The following is a 26,436-nucleotide window of genomic DNA, read 5'->3' on the forward strand; positions in this document are numbered from 1 at the left end:
AGATTGGGGGAAGTAACACTTCACAGTATGTGGTAGTTGCTGATGATTCATTGCACTTGTTCCAATTTAAAGTTCCCTTTGTGGAAGGCTGGCACTGACAACCTAGGTGCCACAGCTAAAGATCTGTTTAAGATCTGTGAAGTTTGCTTAATAGATTGATTTAAAGATCTGAAGCTCATGTTTCTCTATGGAAGATTAATAAAATTATATTATGTGGACTGAGAAGAAACTATTCCAATAGCTAGCTGCTGGCACAGGCAGCCTCCTTCCCTTTTACCAGAAGGAACTTAACATGTGGATGTATGTCATGGTATATCATTGAATAATGAAACTATAACACTGTAAAATATTAGTGAAGAAGTGACATTTTTGCAGGGACTGTAACTGTAGTGTGGATTTTTCAGCAGGGAGTAACTGATAATTGTCCTCTGTAGATTTGGTTGGTGGTGCAAAGAAAATGGATGTATCTGGAGAGCATCTTCATTGGTGGTGACATCCGATTGCAACTGCCAGAGGAAGCAAAGAAGTTTGATAATATTGATAGAATATTCAAAAAGGTAATTAATTAAAACTGTATGGATGCTAAGGTAAAACTAAATAAATAATTTTGCATATTTAAAAGTTGCGATTTTGCTCCCCAGCTTCTTTTTCACTCACCCAGTAGCAGCTACTGCTACTGGCGATGACTTGCTCTCAATTAATGCTGTTCCTGAGGCTGAATGAGTCCAGTCTCTTCCCGCCTACCTCCGTGACTTTTCTGACACCTTCTACCACTTTTAACAACTTCCAGTTTCCTGACCTTAACTATGTCCTTTTCACTTTTTCTGACCCTGGACCAGACCCCCAAGTTTTTGGTAGGATATGGTTAGGGACCAATAACTTTTTGTTTAAAGTAGACAAAGTTTATGATTCAAGACATTTGCTACAAGATTCCACAGTTTTTGAACAAATGAAATAAACTTTACTCTGCAAGGGCAGAAAGATAAAACAATTTACAGTATTCATTCAGTTTTGATATGAGGTGCATGTGAATTAATAGGCAAATTCTGGTTGAACACACCACATTGCACAACAAATGGCAGATGCGACCAAGACAGATCCCACGGATTTCTCAGCAAGCCACCCAGATATCAGTAAACTCTGTGAGTCAACAAATCTTGTTGAAACTCCTGCTCTCTCACAAGGAATTCTAGTCTTCACCTTCAAAGATCTCACCTTGGAAATCTCTCCTAAAGTCGCTCTAACTCAGACAGCCTCAACAACGACACATGTCCCGAGGTTTCAATCTCGTCTCCTGAGACGACGTACCCCTGGATCCCTGAGTCTGCACTCCAGTGCCAACTCACAAGCACACCATGGCTCTTCGGCCGTGCCGAGCAGAATACTACTGCTCCAAAGGGTTCGCCTTCACCCCAAAGGCCCACAACATGGAGTCACCAACCTTCTGCTGCCTTCTTTGATCCTTATGGCTTCTCCCAAGCCCTCTTCGCTTAATGTCCGGTAACCGCAGCCCTTTTTCTGCTTGGAGTTTTTTTTCTCTGCTCTTCTTTTTTCTTAGCTTAACTAGGATGTCTCCCTGTCCCCTGTCTGGGATTCTTCTCAACTGTGGTGCTCTGCTCTTGGGTCACACGAGCCAGTTTTCGCGCCATTTCTTTTATTTTGCTTTTTACGCAGGCGCACTGCTCTCTGGATGGCCAAGTCCTTTAACTGCCGAATTGTGCATGTGCTGCTTGCTCTCGGCTGCACATGCATGACTTACGAGGCCTGTTGGGACTTGGAGTTCCCAGCCGCCGATCCACAAGAAGGTAAGTTGGATCTCATCAAATACCATAGATGTTCTGTCCCACTGCATCTCCATCCATCACCTGGATGGCCCGAGGGCCCTTGCTTCTTCCTTGAATGGAACTCAACCAGTCTCCGTCTACCACCAATCTCCTCCGCCTGGCTGAACATATTCTCACATTGAACAATTTTTCTTTTGAAAATCATTCTTCCAAATAAAAGCAGTTGCAATGACAACCCACATGGGTCCTAGCTATGTCTGCCTTTTTGTGGGATATATGTAACATTCTTTGTTCCAACTCAGGTCCCATCCCTCACCTACTTATCCTGTATGTTGATGAATGTACCAATGTCATTTTCTGTTCTCACCTTGAATTGGAAAATTTAATCAACTTTGCTTCAAATTTTTTGATTCAATTCTGTAAAATTTCAACAACCTCTTATATTCACATGGTCCAACTCCAGCTCTCCCCTTCCCTTCCTTGACTTCTGTAACTCCATTTCTGGCGATAGGCTTTCAGTCAGTGCCTACTATGAGCCCATTGATGCCCACAGCTATCTTGATTACACTTGTCCACACCCTGCTTCCTTTAAGGACTGTGTTTCATTCTCCCAGTCCGCCTCCACCATGGTTGAGAGGGCCCATTCCATTTCCCCTACTTCTGTTCTCACTCTTTCCCTCCCCCCTCAAAACTCCTTGCGATCACCTTCAACCTCTCCAGCCGCCACCATTTCCACCACCTCTACCCGATGCCACCATCAAATGCATCTGCTACACATCTCTCCTTTCAGCAGCCTGAAGGGGCCATTCCCTCTGTGAAATCATGGTCCACTCTTCCATTTACCCCCAACACCCATTTCCCTTCCCATGGCATCTTCCCATGCAAGCGCAGGAGATGCAACATCTACCTTTTCTTCTCCTCCATTCCCACCCTCCAGGCCCCAGACACTCCTTCTAGATGGAACCATGTTTTACTTATACTTCTGTCAATTTAGTATAGTGTATTGCTGCTCACAATGCGGTCTCCACTGCATTGGGAGACCAAATTCAGATTGGGTGACCTGTTTACTGAAGACCTCTGTTCAGTCCATGACCCTGAAATGAGAGTCACCTTGGAAATCTCTCCTAAAGTTGGTCTAACTCGGACAGCCTTAACGACGGCACACGTCCCAGGGTTTCAATCTCATCTCCCGAGACACCATTCCTCTGGATTCCTGAGTCTGCACTCCAGTGCCAACTCATAAGCACACCTTAGCTCTTCGAGGTTGTGCTGAGCAGAATACTACTGCTCCAAAGGGTTCGCCTTCACCCCAAAGGCCTCAACGAGCTTCCAGTTACTTGCCATTTTAATTCCCATAAACTCCCACTCTGATCTCTCTGTCCTTGGCTCAACAAACAGCACATCATCTTTTAGTTAGGTACCTTGTGTCTTCCAGACTCAACACTGAGTTCAGCCATTTCAGATCATAACCACTGCTCCCAGTTTTTGGACAATGGGTGTTGGTGATGATTCTGCTGTTACCATTTATACCTCCTCTAGACCATCTTTTGTTTCTTTATTTGGCCCATTACTACTTCCTTTTGCCTTGCACCAACATTCCTTTTATTATTTAATCTCTCCTTCCCTCCATCCTATCTGAGACATTCCCTTTTGTTTTCCCTCCCCCCTTTCCCTGCTTTAAACCTGTTTAATCTATAATGTTATGCAGCTGTATTGAAGGATCACAGAACTGAAACTTTAACTCTGTTTCTCTGCAGGTGCTGCCTGATCTGCTATTTCCAGAATTTCCTGTTTACCATTCCCTTCTGCATTTCAAAGCATTCTGTAAGGCTTTGACATTCTTCATTATAAAGGGTTTGCATAACTTTCTTGCTTTTGTACTGTATGGGTGGGATTTTCCAGCCCTGACACTGGTGGGCATCGTCTTGGGCAGGACTGGAAAATTTGGAGAACTGTTAAAAGTCAATGGCTGTCCAAACTTTCCCATCCCTCCCATGACGATGCCCACCGCCAGCGGGACCAGAAAATTCTGGCCTATCTCTCTGTTTATAAAATCAAGCGTCCTCTGTACATTTTTTAACAGCCTTTTCAATTTTTCTAGTCACCTTCAATGATTTGTGTATATACATCCCCAGGTCTCTGTTCTTGCACCCATTCACTAGTGTTTATATTCCACACAAGGTTCCTCCCATCCTACTTCATTTCACCCTATTAACATATCTTCTATTCCCTTCTCCCTCATGCTTTTATCCAACTTCCCCTACAATGCATCTATACTATTTGCTTTAATGATTTTACATTTTGACTTTGAGCCTGCAGACTGACTGCAAAATGCCTATTGGCTAATGAGGTGGAAAACAAAATATGCTTAATGTACATGCTGCCTAAATTTGCTTCTGCCTAAGAATCAGAACAAATGTTCAAATGCTATGAGGAATTTTGATAAGATAAATCAAGAAAATTATTTCCACAGGTTGGTGAGTTGGTAACTATAGAGGGCATCACTGAATGAACAAAGGGAGAGGTAGATGTTTTTTTCTTCAGAGGTTGTTAGGACATGAAACAGTAAGGGAAGCAGGAATAGCTTGAAAATGGCAAGTGCCTGATGAGTTGAAAACGGGTTTAATAGAGAATGAAGAGGGTGATGACACTGCTAAATAAGAACAGGAAGCTAAAGTTTCTCAACAGCCAAGAGCCAAACTCATTTGAGACACCTTCACAGATGCTCAGGCCAATATAGTTCTGAGGTCTCAGCTCTTCAAAGATTAATCTCCTTAACTTGTCTATGTTCACATCATAAGCCTCATCATTAGAGCAGTGGCTGCTCCACTTTGCCCTGTAAAATAATTATATGCAACATTAATAAATCCAGGGATTTTTTACAGAAACAGTCCCTGCTTTCTTCCCACCCTTGTGTGCCCACCATTGTGATCTTTCCCACCTCCCTCATCCAGTATCTAGCTTCCTACCTTTGGGACTCACAACCTTGTCCCATCAATGTTAAGTAAAGCAGTTGCACCTGAAATCTCTGGCAGGGTCCTTGGATATTGGTGGGGCAAAGGTACAGGAGTTCCAGGACTGCGTGACACTATTGTTGCAGTAAAATAGAATTCTGACCACAAATGTTTTCAGAACTGTTTTAATACAAATTATCAACTTGTTACTACTCTGAAACACTTATTAATTCACTACTTGCCCCACACCATGTCTGTTTTTCTTGCTGTTAGATAATGTCTGAAACTGTGAAGGAACCAGGTATAAACAAATGTTGCCAGGCTGATAATCGTCTCACAAACCTCAAGAACCTGAGCGATGGACTAGAGAAATGTCAGAAGAGCCTCAATGACTATCTAGATTCCAAGCGAAATGCTTTCCCAAGGTTTTTCTTCATTTCAGATGATGAATTACTAAGTATACTGGGGAGCAGTGACCCTGAGGCTGTCCAGGAGCATATGATCAAGGTAATTTTGTTTTATGATTCCTTCCTCTATCTTTTCTCCTTGTGGGCTACTTGCCAGCAGAATCTATCTCCGAGACAGAAAGCTTGTGGCAGTGACTTACTGTCATGAAGCTATTAATGTGTATAATATTTTGGAAAATATTTTTCTTTTAAAATAGAGGTTTAGTCTGTGGGTATGTATTAATAGGATTAAAGCTAGTCTGGATGCTTTGATGTGTACTAGTTTTGATATGTAAGAGAGATAGCGTGCATTTATTTTTTTTGAATAGAGCATTCAAGGGGTGAAAACTGACACCTATCTAGCAACTACCAAGCGATATGTTTATATTACTAATAAAATTTGTACTATGAAAGGGTGAAAGTTAAAAGGTGAAGTTCAAAAAGGTTGTTGATACAATGAGAATTAACATTCAGTGGGGCTGGTAGGTACCTTCAGTAGTTTTTGGGTGTGTAGGGCAGAGGCAATTTGAGATCAAAAGGCAGCTGCTAACCTCCAACTGGCTCCACAGTGAAAAGGAACCTCATTTTGAATTCGTAGGGTGAAAATGCCTTGCCTGGTGTTTGATCAGGCTGTTACTTTAATGGAGATTAGTTGGGGAATTTGTTAGAAGTTATGATAGTAGTAATTTGTAGCCATGTGTATATAGTTTAACCTGTATAAATTAATAAAATGTTTCAATTAGTTTAGTGTAAAGCCTCGAGAACTGGTGGTCTGATTCCTGAATTTAGAGTCACATCTCAAACATAATACTAAAATTATAGGTTGTGACAGTTGTTTCAAGTTTCCCTCTAGGAATTTTAAATAACTCCACTTAACCAACTGCATTGGTCATAACACTTACCCATGACTGTTATAAATAATAGAAAAGAGAAGGCTGAGGGGTACCCTGAAAGAGGTCTTTAATATTATGGAAGGATTTCATAAGATAGAGAAGATGTTTCTAGTTACAGACGAGACCAGAATTAGGTACCATAAATATAAGATAGTCACTAATAACTCTAATTGGGAATTCAGGAGAAAACTCTTTACCCAGAGAGTGGTGAGAAGAGAACAATTGTCACCTGTAAAATAATTGGTGAGTTTTATAAATATTATTGTGATCATTTATTAAAATTGGGTTCTGTGAGCTGGTTGGCTATTTAATATTTCAGATGTTTGATAATATTGCATCATTGAGGTTCCAAGTGGGTAATGAGAATGAAACGTTGGCGGCAGCGATGATATCTGCTGAAGGGGAAGTGATGGAATTCAGGCAGGCAACGCCTGCTGAGGGACGAGTTGAAGATTGGATGACCGCAGTCCTGGCTGAAATGAGAAAAACAAACCGGCTAATTACAAAAGAGGCAATCTTTCGATACTGTGAAACCCTGACCAGGTGAGCACCGTACAAGAACTGCTTTTTAATGTAATTTTAATTGTTTTGCTGTATAGAAACACAATTTTCTTGATTAAATTGGACTCTGTAACAATAGTTCTGGCTTGGGAACTACATAACTGGATGTGTGAAAATTCTGAGCTGTGATTCTTGGTCAGTTAAATTCTTGCTGTTGCGGCATCTTGAGTCCTAAATGTGCAATCTTTACTATTTCTTTTTTAATTTATAGTTTGGAGTTTTGTTTATGTTGTCTGATCCAGGTAAGGAATGCTAAGCAATGGAACACCTCTAAATTATTGTGTCCAGTGTCTACATCAAGCACCAGCAGGAACAATTTAGGTCAGATGCAGAGCATAATTCCCCCTATTCTGCTCAGTACGTCTAAATACCAAACTCCAATTCCACAAATCTTTTTGGTTTAATTACCAGATTGCATTGGGTTTTCAGAAAAACATCAGAAAACCCAGATAGAACTGGTCCACATGCAACAGGTACCTTCTCAGGTTCATTGATGCCAGTCATTTTTGTAAACATCAAACTTTTATAGTAGTTGCTGCACTCAGCTCTGCACTTCCACAATTGTGTAACCTAGGGGCATAACATTATCCTTTTGCTGCAATGCTTTTTCAAATCTTTGAAAACGGAGGAGCAAATAATTAATGGTGTGAGTTGTTATGAATCGATAAACTGCTTTATTTCACAGTACGATGAACACACAAACAGTAGTTATAGTCAGACTTGCTTTGATTCAAATAGTAAAATTACTTTCACATACTAATACAAACATACGAATTCTGAGCAGGAGTAGGCCATTTGGTTCTTTGAGCCTGTTCCACCATTTGATAAGATCATGGCTGATCGGATTGTGGCCTCTACTTTCCTGTCTAGCTATAGCCTTTCACATCTTGTCAGTCAAGAGTCTATCTAGCTCAGCCATAAAAATATTCAATGACCCAGTCTCCACTGCTCTCTGGGGAAGAGAATTCCAAAGACCAACAGCAATCTGAGAGAAAAAATTTCCCTTCATCTCCGTCTAAAATGGGAGGCTCTTAATGTTTAACCTGTGTCCGCTAGTTCTAGTCTCTCCCACAAAGGGAAACATCCTCTCAGCATCCACCATGTCAAGTCCCCTCAAGAATCTTATATGTTTCAATAAGATCACCTCATTCTTCTAAACTCCAATGGATACAAGCCAAAATGTCCAACCTTTCCTCATAAAATGACCCGTTCATCCCAGGAATTAGCCGAGTGAACCTTCTCTGCACTATACCTTTTCTTAAATAGAGAGACCAAAACTGTATACAATACCCTAGATGCATTCTCACCAACGCTCTGTACAACTGTGGCAAAACATCCCCACATTCCTTTTGTCTATGACATCTTTTGGTTATCTCCACCTATCATTGGCCCTCTATCCAGCTCTACCTGTCCCACCCCCTGCCTTAAACCAGCTTATATTTCACCTCTTTTCTATTTTTTATTAGTTCTGTTGAAGAGTCAGACAGACTCGAAATGTTAACTGTGTTCCTCTCCACAGATGCTGTCAGACCTGCTGAGTTTTTCCAGGTATTTTTGTTTTTGTTTTGGATTTCCAGCATCCGCAGTTTTTTGCCTATTTCCCTACTTGTATATTCTATTCCCCTTGCAATAAACGCCAACATTCCATTTGCCTTCTTAATCACTCGCTGTACCTACAAGATAAAGAACATGCCATGCTTCCCAACACCTGTGTGCTGTCTTTCTTGACATAAGATGATTTATGAATTTTGCCTTCTGCACTTCAACCTTCTCATAGATCTTGCTGCCCAAATGCGTTGCAGCATTCTGTTTCAAACAATCCCCGACTGCCTCTGCCTGTCTGGTTGAAATATCTGTGAGGCCGTCGGACTATGGACAACAGCAAATTGACAATTAGTTTTCCCTTGACCCACTTCTTTATTCCCATTTCTGACTCTTCCCCGTCTCCAGTATAACTTGAGACTGCAGTTAGATTATTGAATTTATTATTTTCAGGGTAAATTATTGCTGCCTGAACAATGAGGTTGACCAGCTCCTTCGGAGAGTAATGTTTTTTTCCTTCGATTCTCCAGAAACAACTGGATGCTGGTGTTTGAGGGCATGGTTGTCCTTGCTGCTACCCAAGTCTGGTGGACATGGGAGGTTGAAGATGTTTTCAAAAGGGTTAAGAAAGGAGATAAGCAAGCCATGAAGAGTTATGCTAAGAAGATGCATCAACAGATTGATGACCTGGTTACCCGCATCACAAAACCACTGAGCAAGAATGATCGTAAAAAGTATAACACAGTGCTTATTATTGATGTACATGCCAGAGACATTGTGGATACATTTGTCAGAGACAGGTAGGGTAATCACTGGTGTTTGAGCCTAGATTAAATACCAATTCCTACATGTGTCCTTTATTGTGGTGAAACTGAAGACTGCATTGTTGCTGCTCTGCTGGCAGAGCAGATTCTTCCTTTTCATTTTTCACAAACTTGATCCATCCACATTTATTGCAGTAAGGACCATTTAGGTCTTCAGCTCCTGATCACTGTGTGGAGCCCCTGCTGGAATATACACAGACATTAAGAGAGAGTAGGTTCAAGAGCTGCTGTAAGACTCCCACTCTCCCCTACTCCATAGTCAGTAGCTCAATCTACTTGTTCAGACATGAAAAGAAGTGGACAGTGGACTGCCCATGGAACTCTACCCCAACACAGTCTGTGTCTTCAGGACAGGAGAAACAGATTGAAAAATAAAAAAATAACAAACTTGTGATTAAAGCTATTGTTTTCATTTTTTAACTTGGCTGGTTATTTTAATTTTACATTAACAGTTAATGTGCACTTTTGTTATTAATCAGTATAATGGATGCCCGAGAGTTTGAATGGGAAAGCCAACTTCGCTTCTACTGGGAGCGGGTGCCAGATGAGCTGATGGTACATCAGTGTACGGGTACTTTTGACTATGGGTATGAATACATGGGTTTGAATGGTCGCCTGGTGATTACTCCTCTCACAGACCGTATATATCTGACATTGACGCAGGTACCAAATCTAAACAATGAAATAAATTTAACAATGCCATAAAAATATCAAAGAGAAAATATTGTTCAGTGCCACTTTTGTTCTCAGCACGATTTTCTTATTTTCACTCAGGCATTGTCCATGTACCTAGGTGGGGCACCAGCAGGACCAGCTGGTACTGGCAAAACAGAGACAACTAAAGACTTGGCCAAGGCTCTTGGATTGTTTTGTGTTGTAACTAATTGTGGGGAAGGCATGGATTTCAAAGTAAGGATTAATAATCGCTCTTTATTACATTTCAGATTTGATAAAGAATTAGTGATTAACTTGCTGTACATAGTAGATTTTAGCTGGGGTCTTGGGAAAAGAGCCCTTTGGCTAAGGATGTGAAAGCCATTGAAGAGAGTGCAGAAAAGATTCACAAAAATGGTTCCAGGGATGAGGAACTTCAGTTATGAAGATAGATTGGAGAGGTTAGGATTGTTTTCCTTGGAGAAAAGAAGGTTGAGAGGAGATTTGATTGAGGTATTCAAAATCATGAGGGGTCTGGACAGAGTAGATAGAGAGAAACTGTTCCCACTCATGAAAGGATCAAAAAACGAGAGGGCACAGATTTAAAGTAATTGGCAAAAGAAGCAAAAGCGATATGAGTAAAATAATTTTCACGCAGCGAATGTTGAAGGTCTGGAATGCACTGCCTGAGAGTCTGGTGGAGGCAGGTTCAATCAAAGCATTCAAAAGGGAATTAGACTGTTATCTAAAAGGAAGAATGTGCAGGGTTACGGGGAGAATGGCACTAAGTGAATTACTCATTTGGTGAGTCAGTGCAGACACAATGGGCCAAATGGCCTCCTGCGCTGTAACAATTCTGTGATTCTATCAAGTGACTGTCATTCTTGCATCTTGCCAAATTACTCTCAAGAATTTTACAATTTTTTTCCCTTTCCAGTGACTTATTTGATTTTTCTCCCCTTTCCTTTGGTTGAATCTCTTTGCAGCACCCATTAGTTGAGAGCAGGCTAGGTACTGGCTGACAGCTTGTTACTGTCAGGGCTCTCAGTGCTACTCAAGGTGACCAAACTGTTGAATTTCCCTTCCTTTGGGGAATAGCTTAACTTTTCCCCATGATGTTACAGTTGAAATGGAGCTCTGCTATGGGTGACATTGGCAGTGAGCTCATATCTTGTGTTCTGTGTTGGAGCTTCAATTGGTGCAGTATTGAGCCATCATTGATTAGCCCCCATATACTAACTGGAAAGGCAAGGGTTAGATCCAAGATAAGAGTAGTCCCCTGGAAAAGTATCAGTTTAGAGGTGAAAAGGGAACTAGTCCAGGAAAATTGGAAGGGACATTTGTTATGTGAGACAACAGACAAACAACGGGAAAACGTAGGGGAAAACTGAACTTCTTTTCATAAATAGTAAAAGTGGTGCACCAAAAGCTGAATTTCCTTAGATGAAATTAGAAATTCAAATGAAATGAGGGATTTGGCAAATCTAGGACTAACTGCATCTAACATCAGGAATGCACAATTAGAGAAGATTTCACATGATATGTTGATAAATTATGCATCTGTTATAAAGTACCAGTTTATGATTTTGCTGTTCTTGGTGGCCAGAGAATATCTCTCTAAGCTTATGTTCTGCTCTGTGTATTTCTGTTAGTAAACAGTTATCTGACAAAGATGTGGCCTGCATTATTACTACATTGTGTTCTAACAAATATACATGGACAATATGTGACTCCAGTCCCAGTGTGGCTGATTTTTGGCTGCCCTCTGAATTGCCCCAGCAAACCCCGCAGTTGTATCAAAAGAAAGGCCACCACCACCTTCTCAGGGCAAGCAGGGGTGGCCAATGAATCCAAATCTTTCCAGTGTTGCCTATACTGAGAATGAATAATGATGAAAAAATCAGTGCATCTTTCCTTGTAGGCAATGGGCAAAATCCTCTCAGGGCTAGCTCAGTGTGGCGCCTGGGGCTGCTTTGACGAGTTTAATCGTATTGATGCTGCAGTCCTGTCAGTTGTGTCCTCTCAAATCCAGACAATCCGCAATGCACTCATGTATCATCTGACCAGATTCCAGGTAAGAATGATGTTTTACTCTTTCTGCAAATTTTAACTTTTCTGGAGGTTCCTCCCTCCCCTGTGTGCCCCAACCCACATAAATAATTCCCATGCTGCTATATATGACCAATTACAGAGCAGAACTCGCATGTTCCTGGAAATAAGCAGATGATCCATTTCTGTACAGCAGTCTGTCTCACTGCAGTTTGTATAATTGAGCACTTGCTTGTCTTATGCACAGAGATCATTTATAGAAGCAACATAAATGCAAAGAAATTGCCTGTCTGCTCAGCCTGATTTTAGAATATGCCTTCATGGGCCACATTTTCATGGAGGAGGTGGCAGGGTCAAGCCCAGAAACTTCAGACCTGTGATCATTAAAAGGGCCTCTGCCCTGATTATTTTCATGTCTGGGAGGCAGGGCAGAATGGTGTTGGGCCGGTCACATCTGGAAACGGGCCTGAGGTGGCATCGGAGGCAGATGGATGGCCAGGCCGGCAGGCTGGAACTTTGCCTCTGTTTATTGGGACATCGGGCCAGTAATAATGATGAATGTCAGGCCCTCAAGCCCTGACCCCTCAACCCCCTTACCCACCCTCCATGCCCCCTCATGATTTCCATTCCTCTCATACCCTTTATGCCCCCTCATATCACCTCATACTCCCCATGCCCCCTCCTTACTCCTCATATCCCCATGCTTTCTCCAAGGCCCCCATATCCCCCATGCCCCTTTCTTGCCTCTCATACCCCCTCATATCTCCTATACTCTCTCATACCCCCAGGCCTCTTCCTACCCCCTCATAACCCCAGGTCCCTCCATGCCCCCTATATATCTCCACTGCCACTCACCCATTATCCACTATGGGCAGACCTTAGGATAACTTTGAAATGGGCATTAAAACTAATAAACTTCTGACAATCTAATCGCATTCAAACACATCGTACTAAAAAAAAAACCCTCCTTCAAAAAAAGTCATTCCAAAAAAATTAAATGCCCTCGATGGTCAATCTGTTATAAAAACAAACATCTATTTCACTACCCCCATCAAAGACAGCGAATCCTTTAATAACCTCTTAAAGCTGTCAATTTAAATTTCTATACAGCCCCTGTTGAGATACGTAGTTCTGGTCCTTTTGGAACTCAGCCAAGCATTCATAATGGCCACAGGTGTCTTAACAAACCATTCCAATGAGATCATGGCTAATCTTCAGAGAATCAAAGCAGTTCAGGAGCAGGTGGGGGCTTTTTTTCTCAAACTGACAGCTGCTGAAGGTTTTTTCATTTTAAAAGGACTCTGGGCATTTAAATCACTTCAGATTATTACTCTAGAGTCCAAATCACTGCAGTAAAAACATATCTAACTTACAGCATCTATCAATTGAAACTGAGAACAATTTTTGCTTTTTGTTTTTCAAAGCCTGTCAATGAAAGAATTACAGGAGCAGTGACTGTTTTTTCAGTTCCCCAACTAGGACTGGGGCTCCCCTGTGATTCACACCTCCCCTGAAGGGCCGTGAACCATGCCTACTTACTGAAGGGGTATGCCTCCAATAAAATTGTGGAGGGGCATGGGGCGTTTTAAACTGCTCACCTCCATGATGGAGCCGGCAAGAGTGGGATTCTGTGCCGGTGAAAACTGTTGGAAACTAGATCTGGGGAATCCTGGAATCCACTCCTGCCCACCACTTTTAAAAGGGATCCCGAATTATCCCAACTTGGTGAAAACTTGGACCCATGTACTGGCTTCACAGAGATTATTCTTTTTTATTTGTGTAATCATGATGTAATAATCTGTTATGTAGGCACTCTTACTTCTTATTATGGTGCTGACATCTTGTCTGTTTTTCTTGTATTTTCCCTGGTTTTATTCATATAGTTTGAAGGGCAGGAGATTACTTTGGATAGTCGAATTGGTATTTTTATCACCATGAATCCTGGTTATGCTGGGCGTACAGAGCTTCCAGAATCGGTGAAAGCTCTCTTCAGACCCGTGGTCGTGATTGTCCCTGACCTTCAGCAAATCTGTGAAATTATGCTTTTCTCAGAGGGATTTCTTATGGCAAAGGTAGGAGGACTGCAAATTTGTAGTTCAAAATCAGCCCGCTGAGTTTTAAATGGAAGTTCATTTTGTCCAGAAATTTGTTACTTGAATGCTCTTTTCATAAGACTGGAGGAGGAAAATCATATTATGAAAAAAAACTAAGTAAAAATGACATGAAACCAATTTTTGAAGATATTCATTTTGACTTTACCATATTTATTTTTATGAATCAATTTTCTATAGCATTGCTGGCATCACTTAAGAAGATCTATTGCGTTCTACAACAGGGACATTACTCTGCGTAACCCACCATGTATTATTTGGTGACTGTTACCAAGACTTGCGTTTAGAGGGCATTCTGCAAATCCTTTGTGCTGGAACACCTACTTACTTTGGCTCAAACAATTTTACACTTATTCTGCCAATGTCAAAGACACCTCACTGACAACAAATCTGACAATTGTAATACAGATTAGGTGGGATCAAAGAAAATACAAAGTGGGCTAAGTTGGAGTACAGGTGTGTAAATGCACAAAGTTTGCTAAGTAAGGCTAGTGAGCTGCAGTTGCAATTAGCCACATGGGCATACTGTGTAGTGGTGATGATGGAGACCTGGTTCCAGAAAAAAAGGGGAGGATTGGATGCTTAATATTCTTGGCTACAAGGTATTCAGGAAAAAGATGGAAGGTAAAAGGGAGCAGGAGTAACAATTTTGATTAAGGAAATTATTACAGTTCTAGAAAAAGAGAATGAACTTGAGAGGCCAAAGACAGATGTTACAATCCCAGCTGATGTTACTACTAGATAAGTCAGATTCTAAAGTGGAACCCTGCTTGATAGAGCCTAACTTTGATTTTTTGTTTAGATACTTGGAGAGTGGCTACTGAACAGTCACAGGAGTCAGCTGATGAACTTTTAACAAAAGACTAAAACATTTATTAAACAAGAAAAAATGAACTATATTGCAATGCTCCTTCGCCCACAACTATACCTTTACAGAGTTATACAAATTTGTAAGGATAACACAAGTTACAAAAGTTATTTTATATCCTAATATTCACAGTAAGTACACAGCCCTTATAAACCAATAGACGACCTGTGGTCAGGCACTCCACTCTCTGAAACCAAATGACAGATGTCATCCCAAACAGATGCTATGAGTTTCTGATCAACTCCCCCAGATACTTGTCACACAAGGGTTTCCAATCCCCACTGTTGAAGAACTGGCTTTGAAATCTTCTCCCAAACTGACGCTTTCTCTGAAATGCCTTCTGCAAAGATCCACTTCCAGGGTTTCGACCTCTCCTTTCGCTGTTCCTCTCCCCTGGATCGCCACGTGCATTCAAGCTCCCTTCCACACTCTGTCAAATGCTCAGCCATGCCAACAGAACACCACTGCCCATAGTAATGAGTTACAGACCTTCAGCTGTCTCCTTGGACCTTCTGGCTTTTTGCAAGCCATTTTTGCTTTAAGTCTGCTTCCTTCAGCTTTCTTTTCTTTAAGCTTCCTCTCTGCTCCTCATTCTTAACTTCACTTAACAGGACCTTTTCCAGGTTCCTTTTCCTTTGACTTAACTGTCCTCTTGGGGCCTTTCGTGTTCCACTCCCCTGGATTTGGGGACTTTGTTCTTTAGTTTCTGGAACCGGATCCTGCAGTTTCCTCTCCTGTCCAGCTTCCCTGGAATCCTGGCTTCAACTGAACTGAAACTGTGTGTGCGTGTGTGTATGCGTGTGTGTGTGATGGCCTCCCCTCACTGCCATATTCTTAACAGCTCCCTCTCTGGACCTTTGCTGCTAGGTAACAGCCCTGTCTTTTCTACTTTGTTTTAACTTCCCTAAACCACTACCCCCCACCTTGATAACACAGCTCTCCACTTCAAGGGTCATAAAATTCATTAGAACGCAGGCACACCAAACAAAGCCTTAGACCTCCTGTCTCCACTCTAAAATGAAACTAGATCCCAGGTCTCATCTTTTTAACCCACAAATAGAAAGAATATAAATTAAACTTAAAGATATACCTTATTCATAACATGCGAATACAAATATAACTTAAACTATTTCTATATCCTAACACAGAACCTATTCAGTTGGAATTAAGAAATGATAAAGGAGCTTTGACATTACTTGGTATATTTGATAAGCTACCACATAGTAAAAAAGAGATAGAGGAACAGATTTACAAAGAAACTACTGAGAGGTGCAAGAACTGTATAGTATGATAATGGGGACATTAACTACCCTAATATTGAATGGGGCAGTGATTGTGTTAAGGGAACAGCGGGAGTGGAATTTCTTCTATTGCTTCATGGAATGTGAACATCGCTGGCAAGGCCAGCATTTGTTGTTCATCCCTAAATATCCTTGAGATGGTGGTGGAGAACGTTCTGGAGAACGTTCTTGATCAGTAAATCTCCTCTAGTAAATCTCTGCTGCCCCCTCTCTAAGGTCCTTCCTAAAGGTGCCAAAAAATGGCCACGGTACCCCAGCTTGAACTTAACCAGATTCTTACAAAAGTTTAGCATAACATCCTTGCTTTTTCACTCTGTTCCTTTATTTATAAAGGTAAGCATCCTGTATGACTTTTGAACAGCCTTCTTCTTGACTCTTCTTCAGAGATCATATGGACTCGAGACGTTAACTCTGTTTCTCGCTGCACAGATGCTGCCAGACCTGCTAAGTTTTTCCAGAATTTTCTGTTTTTATTTTGTATAAATAGAATGCTTGATTAAAAGTTGACATATATGTATATATCAACATTTTAAAAAAATAGTGGAAAGTATGCATTTAACCTTGTACATTATTTATTTTAACTGGGAATAATCTGCTCTAGTTCAGTTTTTTAAATATTTCACATTGTTTCCCTTGAAATATAGATCCTTGCAAAGAAGATGACAGTGCTTTATAAACTGGGAAAGGAGCAGCTTTCTAAACAACATCACTATGACTTTGGACTTCGAGCTCTCAAGTCTGTACTTGTCATGGCTGGTGAATTGAAGCGAGGGTCTCCTGATATCAGTGAGGTAAAGAAGGTGTTAAGGCTTATGGTATCAGTGGCAAATTTGTTGGTTGGATTGAAAACTAGCTTTGCAACAGGAAACATTTGAAGATCACAGGAATAAGTTCCGCCTGGCCCAAGTAACTAGTATTGCTGAAAAAAATTTAAACAGTTTGGCAGTTCACTGTTCCCTGGTACATTCTCCATGGCAATGCCTCTACCGATCAGATTCCGCTTGCCAACCAATCGACTCTGTTATGCAGTATAAATTGTTTTTCCCCTTACAATTGGTATTCTTGTGAATTGTCCTGATGAGTACAAGATGAAAAGCTTCAACAGCATTTCTTTTTTTCAGCAATACTCAAGTTCTGTGCTACCAAGTGACTATAAGTAACTAGTAGAATTCCATTGGGGTATAGCTGGGCCCCAATAAATAGCTTCAAGGAGATTACCCTTTGTAACATGTAACATTTACTAAAGACAAGTGTATGATAGCGAAATAGAGTTGAAACAAATCTGAATGAGTTAATTAGTTAGGTTAAGAGGTAGCAAATGGCTTTTATTGTATAGACCTATAGATGAGGGGCATCCAATAACAAAGGCAGAGAGGGAAAAGGATCTTGTAGTCAGTACAAAGTCATTAATACAAAGCCAGTCTAATTTAAGATCCATCTTGGAGTTGAAGCGAGAGCTATATTTTTTTGGGCACATATGGACATGTGAACAATGACAGGAAAAGATCTACTGGTCCATCCGGCCTTTCCCATGTAGTTATTAAGCGCTGTGCGTTACGATACAGAGATGTTCCATTTGGATTGCTTAGAGAGGCACAAAAAATGTTAAAATCAGGACCAATAACAGGAAGGAAAGTGAAAAACTCCTCCCAGACCTCCTTTTTTTTATTCGTTCATGGAATGTGGGCGTTGCTGGCTAAGCCAGCATTTGTTGCCCATCCCTAATTACCCTTGAGAAGGTGGTGGTGAGCTGCCTTCTGTACCTACACCACATGGACTGCAGCAGTTCAATCCTGTGAATCAATAAAAAAAACACTGGTCCCACTTAACGTTTTGGGATACCTGCCCCTTGTAATAAGACACTTGCCCCTTGTCATGAGAGACATACCTTGTTTTCTAACCATTTCTTAAATTACAACAGTAGCTACATTTCAAAAGTCCTTCATTGGCTCTGAAGTGCCTTGAGACATCTGGTGGTTGTGAAAGTCTGTCCCAGTCTTCTTCGAGTGATTGTTCTTGCAACTGAGTGGCTCACTGTGTGACTGTAGAAGGCAATAAGAACCAACTACAAAGGGGGACTGGAGCCAGACTAGGTAAGCGTGACCAATGATGAAGGCCGAGCGGTCCCAGAATTGCATTAAGTGTGGTAGCAGGCAAGTAAAACGGTGTTTTACCTGCTGGCTGCAATGGTGGCTTCTCACGCTGTATTGTCCCAAACCCGCCGCATTAATTATGCATTCCCAGGAAGCATGCCGTTTCCAAGGTGGATGGGCTCCGATTTACCCGCCATGTCGACACCTCACCGCTTCATCACACCGAGCACCACATTAAAAGCACAGCCGCAAGCACACCTCTCAGTGCTTCCAACCCAGGACTGCTACAAATAAGACAAGACCGTGAAAGGCAAGAAGACTGCAGCCCTCATGTTTAGTGACGTGCCCCTTGAGCACCTTTTGGATGCTTTGGAGGCCTGCCATGGTACCCTCTACCCCCGCTGTGGCCACAGGAGGGGCAGCAACATTACCACTCCAGCTTGGGAGGCGATGGCAGTGGTGATCAGTGCCAATGTTGCACAGAAGAGGTTGCCATCCAATGCAGAAAGAGGCTGATTGATCTCACTCATGCCGCCAGGGTAAGGCAACCATCTCATCACTCTAAACTCACACACTCGCAAGGCCAACACACATTCACTGGCATCTCACTCACTGCCAGCTCAAGGGACATCACCACTCACTGTCTCACACACATCTTCACATCTCCATCTGGCCTCATCTGCTCTGGAGACTGCCTCCTCAGCCCTCACCATCTTGAAGCCACTTACACAGATTAACTTGTGCCCCCAAACAAACTCTGGGATACCCCCCTTCCTCAATGCAGCTCTCACCCATCAGCCTCTTTCCTTGCCTGAGGTCACTTCCTCAAGCAAGCCCTAGCCCTGCAGCCGTACAAAACCACCCCCACCTTATGGCTGGTCTGGTAGATAGAGACCTGCCTGTGAGTGCCCCTAAAAGTGCTGTGGTGCTGCCTGTGAAGCCTGGCACTAATGACTGCGAGTGCTGCCCGAAGCAAGGTAGGCAAACAAACCTCAAAGTCCCAAGTGAAGTGCAACTTGCCAAGTGCATTTCACTTATGTGCAGTTGTGAAACACATTGATGTGGCCAGACGATCCAGTGTGGGGGTATGATTCCGGCAGGGTAGTCTTATAATGATATGCAGATGCATTACAATGAGGTTCCTGATGATGGGAAACGTGCCCGCCATTGACAGGCTGAGCGGACGATCACAAATTGGTTTCATGACATTGTGAAACTGATTTTTGATACCGCCCAAAGCCTTTGGATTTTTATTACAGTCACGCCTATTTCTTTGATTCCCACCCACCAGATAAAATTGAATTTAGCTTTAAAGTGTGGCATGGAAAGATGAATTCAGAATCTCAGGATTGCTTATTTATTGCTGTAATCACCACTTAACTGTATTCTTTAGGGGCCTGTCATTGAGTCATAGAGGTCGACAGCACAGAAAAAGGCCCTTTGGCCCAACGAGTCTGCGCCGGCTAAGCAATTACCTAACTATTCGATTCCCATTTTCCAGTACTAGGCCCATAGCCTTGTATGCCATGACATCGCAAGTGCACATCCAAATACTTCTTAAATGTTATGAGGGTTTCTGCCTCTACCACCCTTTCAGGCAGTGAGTTCCAGATTCCCACCACCCTCTGGGTGAAAGAATTCTTCCTCACATCAGGCTCTTTCCACTTAGATTAGGAGAAATAAACATGAGAGGCCATGGCTTTAGGGTGAAAGGGGAAAGGTTTAGGGGGAACATTAGGGGGAACTTCTTCACTCAGAGAGTGGTGAGAGTGTGGAATGAGCTACCATCTGACGTGGTAAATGCGGGCTCACTCTTAAGTTTTAAGAATAAATTAGATAGATACATGGATGGGAGAGGTCTGGAGGGTTATGGACTAGGTGCAGGTCAATGGGACTAGCGGAATAATATTTCGGCACAGACTAAGGGCCGAATGGCCTGTTTTCTGTGCTGTAGTGTTCTATGGTTCTATGGTTTTATCTCCTCTAAACCTCCTGCCCCTTACCTTAAATCTATGCCATCTGGTTATTGATCCCTCCACCAAGGGGAAAAGCTCCTTCCTGTCTACCCTATCTATACCCCTCATAATTTTATACACCTCAATCATGTCCCTCCTCAATCTCCTCTGCTCCAGGGAAAATAACCCCAGTCTATCCAATCTCTCCTCATAACTAAAACTCTCCAGCCCAGGCAACATCCTGGTAAATCTCCTCTGCACTCTCTCTCGTGCAATCACATCCTTCCTATAATGCGGATTCCAGAACTGCATGCAATGCTCTAACTGTGGCCTAACCAACGTTTTGTACAGTTCCAGCATAATCTCCCTGCTCTTATATTCAATGCCTCGGCTAATAAAGGGTAGTATCCCATATGCCTTCTTAACCACCTTATCTACCTGTCCCTCTACCTTAAGGGACCGGTGGACATGCACACCATGGTCACTCTGATCCACAGTACTTCCCAGGGTCCTTCCATTCGTTGTGTATTCCCGTGCCTTGTTTGTCCTGCCCAAGTGCATCCCCTCACGCTTATCCGGATTAAATTCCATTTGCCACGAATCAGCCCATCTGACCAGCCTGTCTATATCCTCCTGTAATCTAAGGCTATCCTCCTCACTATTTACCATTCCATAAATTTTCGTGTCATCCACGAACTTACTATCAACCCTCCTACATTCAAATCTAAATCGTTTATATAAACCACAAACAGCAAGGGACCCAACACCGATACCTGTGGAACCCCACTGGACACAGGCATCCAGTCACAAAAACACCCCTCGACCATCACCCTCTGCTTCCTGCCACTCAGCCAATTCCAGATCCAATTTGCCAAATTGCCTTGGATCCCATGGGCTCTTACCTTCGTTATCAGTCTCCCATGCGGGACCTTATCAAAAGCCTTGCTGAAGTCCAAGCAGACTACGTCAAATGCATTGCCCTCATCTACACACCTGGTCACCTCTTCGAAAAATTCAATCACATTGGTCAGACATGACCTCCCCTTAACAAAACCATGCTGACTGTCCTTGATTAATCCCTGCCTCTCCAAATGTAGATTAATTCTGTCCCTCAGAGTTACTTCCAATAGTTCCCCCACCACTGAGATTAGACTGACTGGCCTGTAGTTCCCTGGTTTATCCCTTCCTCCCTTCTTGAATAACGGTACCACACTGTCTGTCCTCCAGTCTTCTGGCTCCTCTCCTGTGGCCAGAGAGGTATTGAAAATTATTGCCAGCGCCCCTGCTATCTCCTCCTTTGGCTTAATTTGAGGAGCCTTCTAAGATGTCATCCCTCCTTACTGCTGTAATTGATTCCTTGATCAATATTGCGATACCCCCTCCTCTCTTACCTCCTTCCCTGTCTCGCCTGAAGACCCTGGAATATTGAGCTGCCAATTCTGCCCCTCTCTCAACCATGTCTCTGTGACAGCAATGAGATCATACTTCCATGTGTTAATTTGTGCCCCCAACTCATCTGTCTTATTTGTGAGACTCCTTGCATTAAAATAAATACCATCCAACCTTGTCAAACTTCCTTGAGCCTTAACTGGCCTATAATTTCTATGCCTTCCTAACAAACTTCCCCGCAAGGATGTTTGCCCCATTCCGGTTCAGGTGCAACCTGTCTGCCTTGTACAGGTCCCACCGCCCCCAGAAGTGGCCCCAATGTCCCAGAAATCTAAACCCCTCCCTCCTACACCATCTCTGCAGCCACACTAACCTATTTCTATACTCACTAGCGTGTGGCACTGGAAGTAATCCAGAGATTACTAGCTTTGATGTCCTGTTTTTAATCTGCTTCCTAGCTCCCTAAATTCTGCTTGCAGGACCTCATCCCTCTTTCTACCTATGTCGTTAGTACCAATATGTATCACAATCTCTGTCTGTTTGCCCTCCCTCTTTAGAATGCCCTGCAGCTGTTCAGTGATATCATTGGCCCTGGCACCAGGGAGGCAACATACCATCCTGGAGTCACGTCTACGGCCGCAGAAACGCCTGTCTATTCCCATTACTATCGAGACTGATACCACTCTTGCTCTTCCCCTCTTTTTCCTACCCTGTGCAGCTGAGTCACTCTCAGTGCCATGAGCGTGGCTGCACTCCCCAGAGGAACCATCACCCTCACCGTTTCCCAACACAGAAAAACGGTTCTCGAGCGAGATGCACCCTGGGGATTTCCTGACTACCTGCCTGACAACTTTCTTCTGACTGATGGTCACCCATTTCCTCTCTGTCTGCACTTCCGTAAGCTGTGGGGCGACCACGTCTAAAAATGTGCTATCCACGAAACTTTCAGCCTCACGGATGCACCTCAGTGCCTCCAGCTGCTGCTCAAGCTCCAAAATTCAGAGCCCAAGTAGTTGCAGCTGGTGGCAATTCCTGCACACGTGGTTGATCGGAGCGCAAGGAGCGTCTAGGACTTCCCATATGTTGCAGGTGGCACATAACATGGGACTGAGCTGCCTTGCCATGCCTCTAGTTGGAAAAAAAACTCTTACTTTAAGTTAAATACAGTAAAAAAAATGTTAAATTATTTATGCATTTTAAATAAAAACTAGAACTCTTACCTTTCTTTAGCTTAATCTATTTTAAACTGGAGAAAAACTGGAGAAAAACATTTACCCACTACTCACCAATCAGCTCTCACCTTTATGCTGATGTCACTTTTTCAAGCTTCCCCGCACTTGCACCGGTTCTGATCTCTCCGTCGCTCTCTCGCGCTGTCTTGTGATGTCACTCTTGTTTTCTTTTGGAAAAATGTACTTTATTCATAAAATATCTGAAAGAATATTATAAAACATTTCTAAATGGCCATCACAAAAAGTGCAATCACATTCAACTTTTACACATGGATCATGAGGTACTTCAATACAATCAATGAATGTTACAGTCGTTTCAATACGGTTGTGACAGACAGTGCAATGGTATTGGAGTCATCGACATACATCATGTTGCACTCTGAGGTGCTTCAATACAATTATGATACATTTAGTATTCACTACATACAACCTCTGTGAGTTGTATAGCCCGAGGTGTCTATACAATTCTCAGCCCTTGGTGCACTATGGCAGAAAGGTCTTAGACAGCAACTGATTGCAGGACACTCTTCCCAGACTTTTTTTTTTGCAAAAATTTACTTTATTCATAAAATATCTTCAACCACATTCCAAACCATTTCAAAATCACCATTATAAAAGTACAATCCGGTTCAACTTTTACAACATGTATCACAAGGTGCATCAGTACAAACAATGAATATTACAATCATTTGCAGACATTCATTTTGAGCTGTACAGCCCGAGGGGATTTAAACAGTTCCCAGTCCCTCGGTGCACTGTGGCAGAAAGGTCTTAGACAGCGACCCTTCCCCATTGCGCCTTTGCGGCAGCTGCCCCAAGCTTTAGTGCGTCCCTCAGCACATAGTCCTGGACTTTGGAATGTGTCAGTCTGCAACGCTCGGTTGGGGACAACTCTTTGCACTGGAAGACCAACAAGTTTCGGGCAGCCCAAAGAGTGTCTTTCACCGAGTTGATGATCCTCCAGCTGCAGCTGATATTTGTCTCGGTGTGTGTCCCTGGGAACAGCCCGTAGAGCACAGAGTCCTGTGTCACAGAACTGCTCGGGATGAACCTTGACAGAAACCACTGCATCTCTCTCCATACCTTCTTTGCAAAGGCACAATCTAAAGGAGGTGAACCACGGTCTCTTCCCCACCACAGCCACCTCGAAGGCAGCGTGCCGAGGGGGTGAGACTCCTGGTGTGTAGGAAGGATCTGACGGGGAAGACCTTTCTCACCACCAGCCAAGCTACGTGCTTGTTGGAAAGTTCTGGCGATGAGGCATTCTGCCAAATGACGTTGACAGTCTGCTCGGGGAACCATCCCACAGGATCCACCCTCTCCTTTTCCCTCAGGGCCTCTAAGACGTTACGTGCCGACCACTGCCTGATGGACTTGTGGTCAAAGGTGTTTCTCTGCATAAATTTTTCCACCAGGGACAGGTGGTACGGCATGGTCCAACTACTTGGAGCGTTCCGCGGCAGCGTGGCCAGACCCATCCTTCACAACACCGGGGACAGGTAGAACCTCAGCACGTAGTGACACTTGGTGTTTGCGTACTGAGGGTCTACGCACCGCTTGATGCAGCCACACACAAAGGTGGCCATCAGTATGAGGGCGATGTTGGGCACGTTTTTTCCCCCTTTATCTAGAGGCTTGTACATCGCGTCCCTGCGGACACGATCCATTTTCGACCTCCAGATAAAGCGGAAGATGGCTCGGGTGATCGCCACCACGCAGGAGTGTGGAATGGGCCAGACCTGCGCCACGTACAGCAACAGCGAGAGTGCCTCACACCTGATGACCAGGTTCTTACCTGCAATGGAGAGGGAGCATCGCTCCCACATGCCCAGTTTCCTTTTCACCATAGACACTCACTCCTTCCAGTTTCTAATGCATGCCCTGGTCTCTCCGAACCATATCCCCAGCACCTTCAGGCCGTCAGCCCTGACAGTGAAGGGGACAAAGGATCGGTCAGCCCAGTTCCCGAAGAACATTGCCTTGCTCTTCCCACGATTTACCTTGGCTCCCGAGGCCAGTTCGAACTGGTCGCAGATGTGGATCAGTCTGCGCACTGACAGCGGATCCGAGCAGAAGACGGCGACATCATCCATGTACAGGGAGGCTTTGATCTGACTGTCTCCACTGCCTGGGATCGTCACTCCTCTTATGCCCGGATCCTTCCTGATGGACTCAGCAAAGGGTTCTATGCAACACAGAAAAAGAACAGGCGAGAGAGGACAGCCCTGCCTGACTCCAGATTTACTTGGAAAGCTATCTGATTCCCACCCATTGATTGAGACTGCACTACTGATGTTAGTGTAGAGCAGTTGGATCCAATTGCGAATTCCCTCCCCAAACCCTATTTTGGAGAGCACATCCACCATGTAGGTGTGCGATATTCTGTCAAAGGCCTTCTCCTGATCCAAGCTGATGAGGCAGGTATCCACACCCCTGTCCTGTACATAGGCAATCGTATCCCTGAGCAGCGCGAGGCTGTCAGAGATCTTCCTGCCCGGCACAGTGCAGGTCTGGTCAGGGTGGATCACCAATTCCAGAGCGGATTTGACCCGATTGGCGATGACCTTGGACAGAATCTTATAGTCCACATTCAACAGTGAAATGGGTCGCCAATTTCTAATTTCCTCCTTTCCCCCTTGTGCTTGTAGATGAGGGTGATGATGCCTTTCCTCATGGATTCTGACATACTGCCGGCCAGGAGCATACTCTCGTACACTTCTAGCAGGTCTGGGCTGATCCAGTCCCACAGAGCCGAATACAACTCCGCCGGCAAGCCGTCGCTTCCGGGAGTTTTACTCTTCTCGAAGGACTCCAGGGCCTTAGTCAGTTCGTCAGGAGTTAGCGGTTTGTCCAGGCTCTCCCGTGTACTGTCATCTAAGACCTCCGTGATAGAGGACAGGAAGGACTGGGAGGCCGTGCTGTCTGTGGGCTTCACGTCATACAATCTGGCATAAAAGGATTTGCTGATCCTCAAAATGTCGGACTGTGATGACTTTACTGAGCCGTCTTCTTCCTTCAGGCTGCTGATCACAGAGCTCTCTGTGTGTACCTTTTGGAAGAAGAAACGTGAGCACCTCTCATCCTGCTCCACGGAGCGGACTCTGGAACGGAAGATGATCTTGGAGGCTTCCGAGGCAAAGAGCGAGGCTTGCTGGCTCTTCACCTCTAGGAGTTCCTCCTTGACATCGACCCCCATCGACTGCAGCCGGAGCAGATTCTGCATGTTTTTCTGGAGTCGGGACATTTCCCTCTGCTCCTTTCTAGCTTTCTGGGTGCCTTTGAGAATGAAAAACCTCTTGATGTTTCCCTGGATCGCTTCCCACCAGTGTGTCAGGGACTCAAAGAGGGGTTTCACGGTTCTCCAACTTTTGTAATCCCTCTTGAGCTCCTCAGTGTTCTCTGGGGTCAGCAGTTGCACGTTTAGCTTCCATGCCCCCCTGCCCACCCTCTGGTCCTTCTCTAAGTGGCAGTCAGCCAGTAGGAGGCAGTGGTCAGAGAAAAACACCGGCTTGACGTCGTTGGATCTGACTGCGAATGCACGGGACACAAACAGGAAGTTTATCCTGGAACAGATGGATCCGTCTGGCCGTGACCAGGTGTATCTACGCTGCGCTCTGTCTGCAGGGTTGCTGAAGACGTTGTGCAGCTTGGCATCCTTAACTGTTTCCATCAGGGATCTGGACGTAGCGTCCAATCTGCTGTCAGCCCTGCCGGATCGTCCAGCCGCATCGATGATGCAGTTGAAGTCACTGCCTAGAATGACCGGCCTTGAGGTTGCCA

At 43.7% G+C, this 26,436-nt stretch overlaps 2 protein-coding genes across 2 annotated transcripts in view; one reads left to right on the forward strand and one right to left on the reverse strand.

The window, feature by feature from the left end:
• The window catches only part of eif2b1 (eukaryotic translation initiation factor 2B, subunit 1 alpha), a 1,065,098-nt gene that overhangs the window by 304,145 nt on the left and 734,517 nt on the right, over positions 1–26,436 (reverse strand). The window lies entirely within an intron of this gene.
• The window catches only part of dnah10 (dynein axonemal heavy chain 10), a 350,590-nt gene that overhangs the window by 138,897 nt on the left and 185,257 nt on the right, over positions 1–26,436 (forward strand). Inside the window, 9 exon segments of the mRNA XM_078554603.1 lie at positions 435–557; positions 5,012–5,245; positions 6,397–6,620; positions 8,711–8,980; positions 9,484–9,667; positions 9,779–9,913; positions 11,580–11,732; positions 13,591–13,779; positions 16,632–16,778. Of these exon segments, the coding sequence (XP_078410729.1) occupies positions 435–557; positions 5,012–5,245; positions 6,397–6,620; positions 8,711–8,980; positions 9,484–9,667; positions 9,779–9,913; positions 11,580–11,732; positions 13,591–13,779; positions 16,632–16,778 (1,659 nt within the window).

This window comes from Cetorhinus maximus, chromosome 12 (genome assembly GCF_964194155.1).
Source record: "Cetorhinus maximus chromosome 12, sCetMax3.hap1.1, whole genome shotgun sequence".
NCBI lineage: Eukaryota > Metazoa > Chordata > Chondrichthyes > Lamniformes > Cetorhinidae > Cetorhinus > Cetorhinus maximus.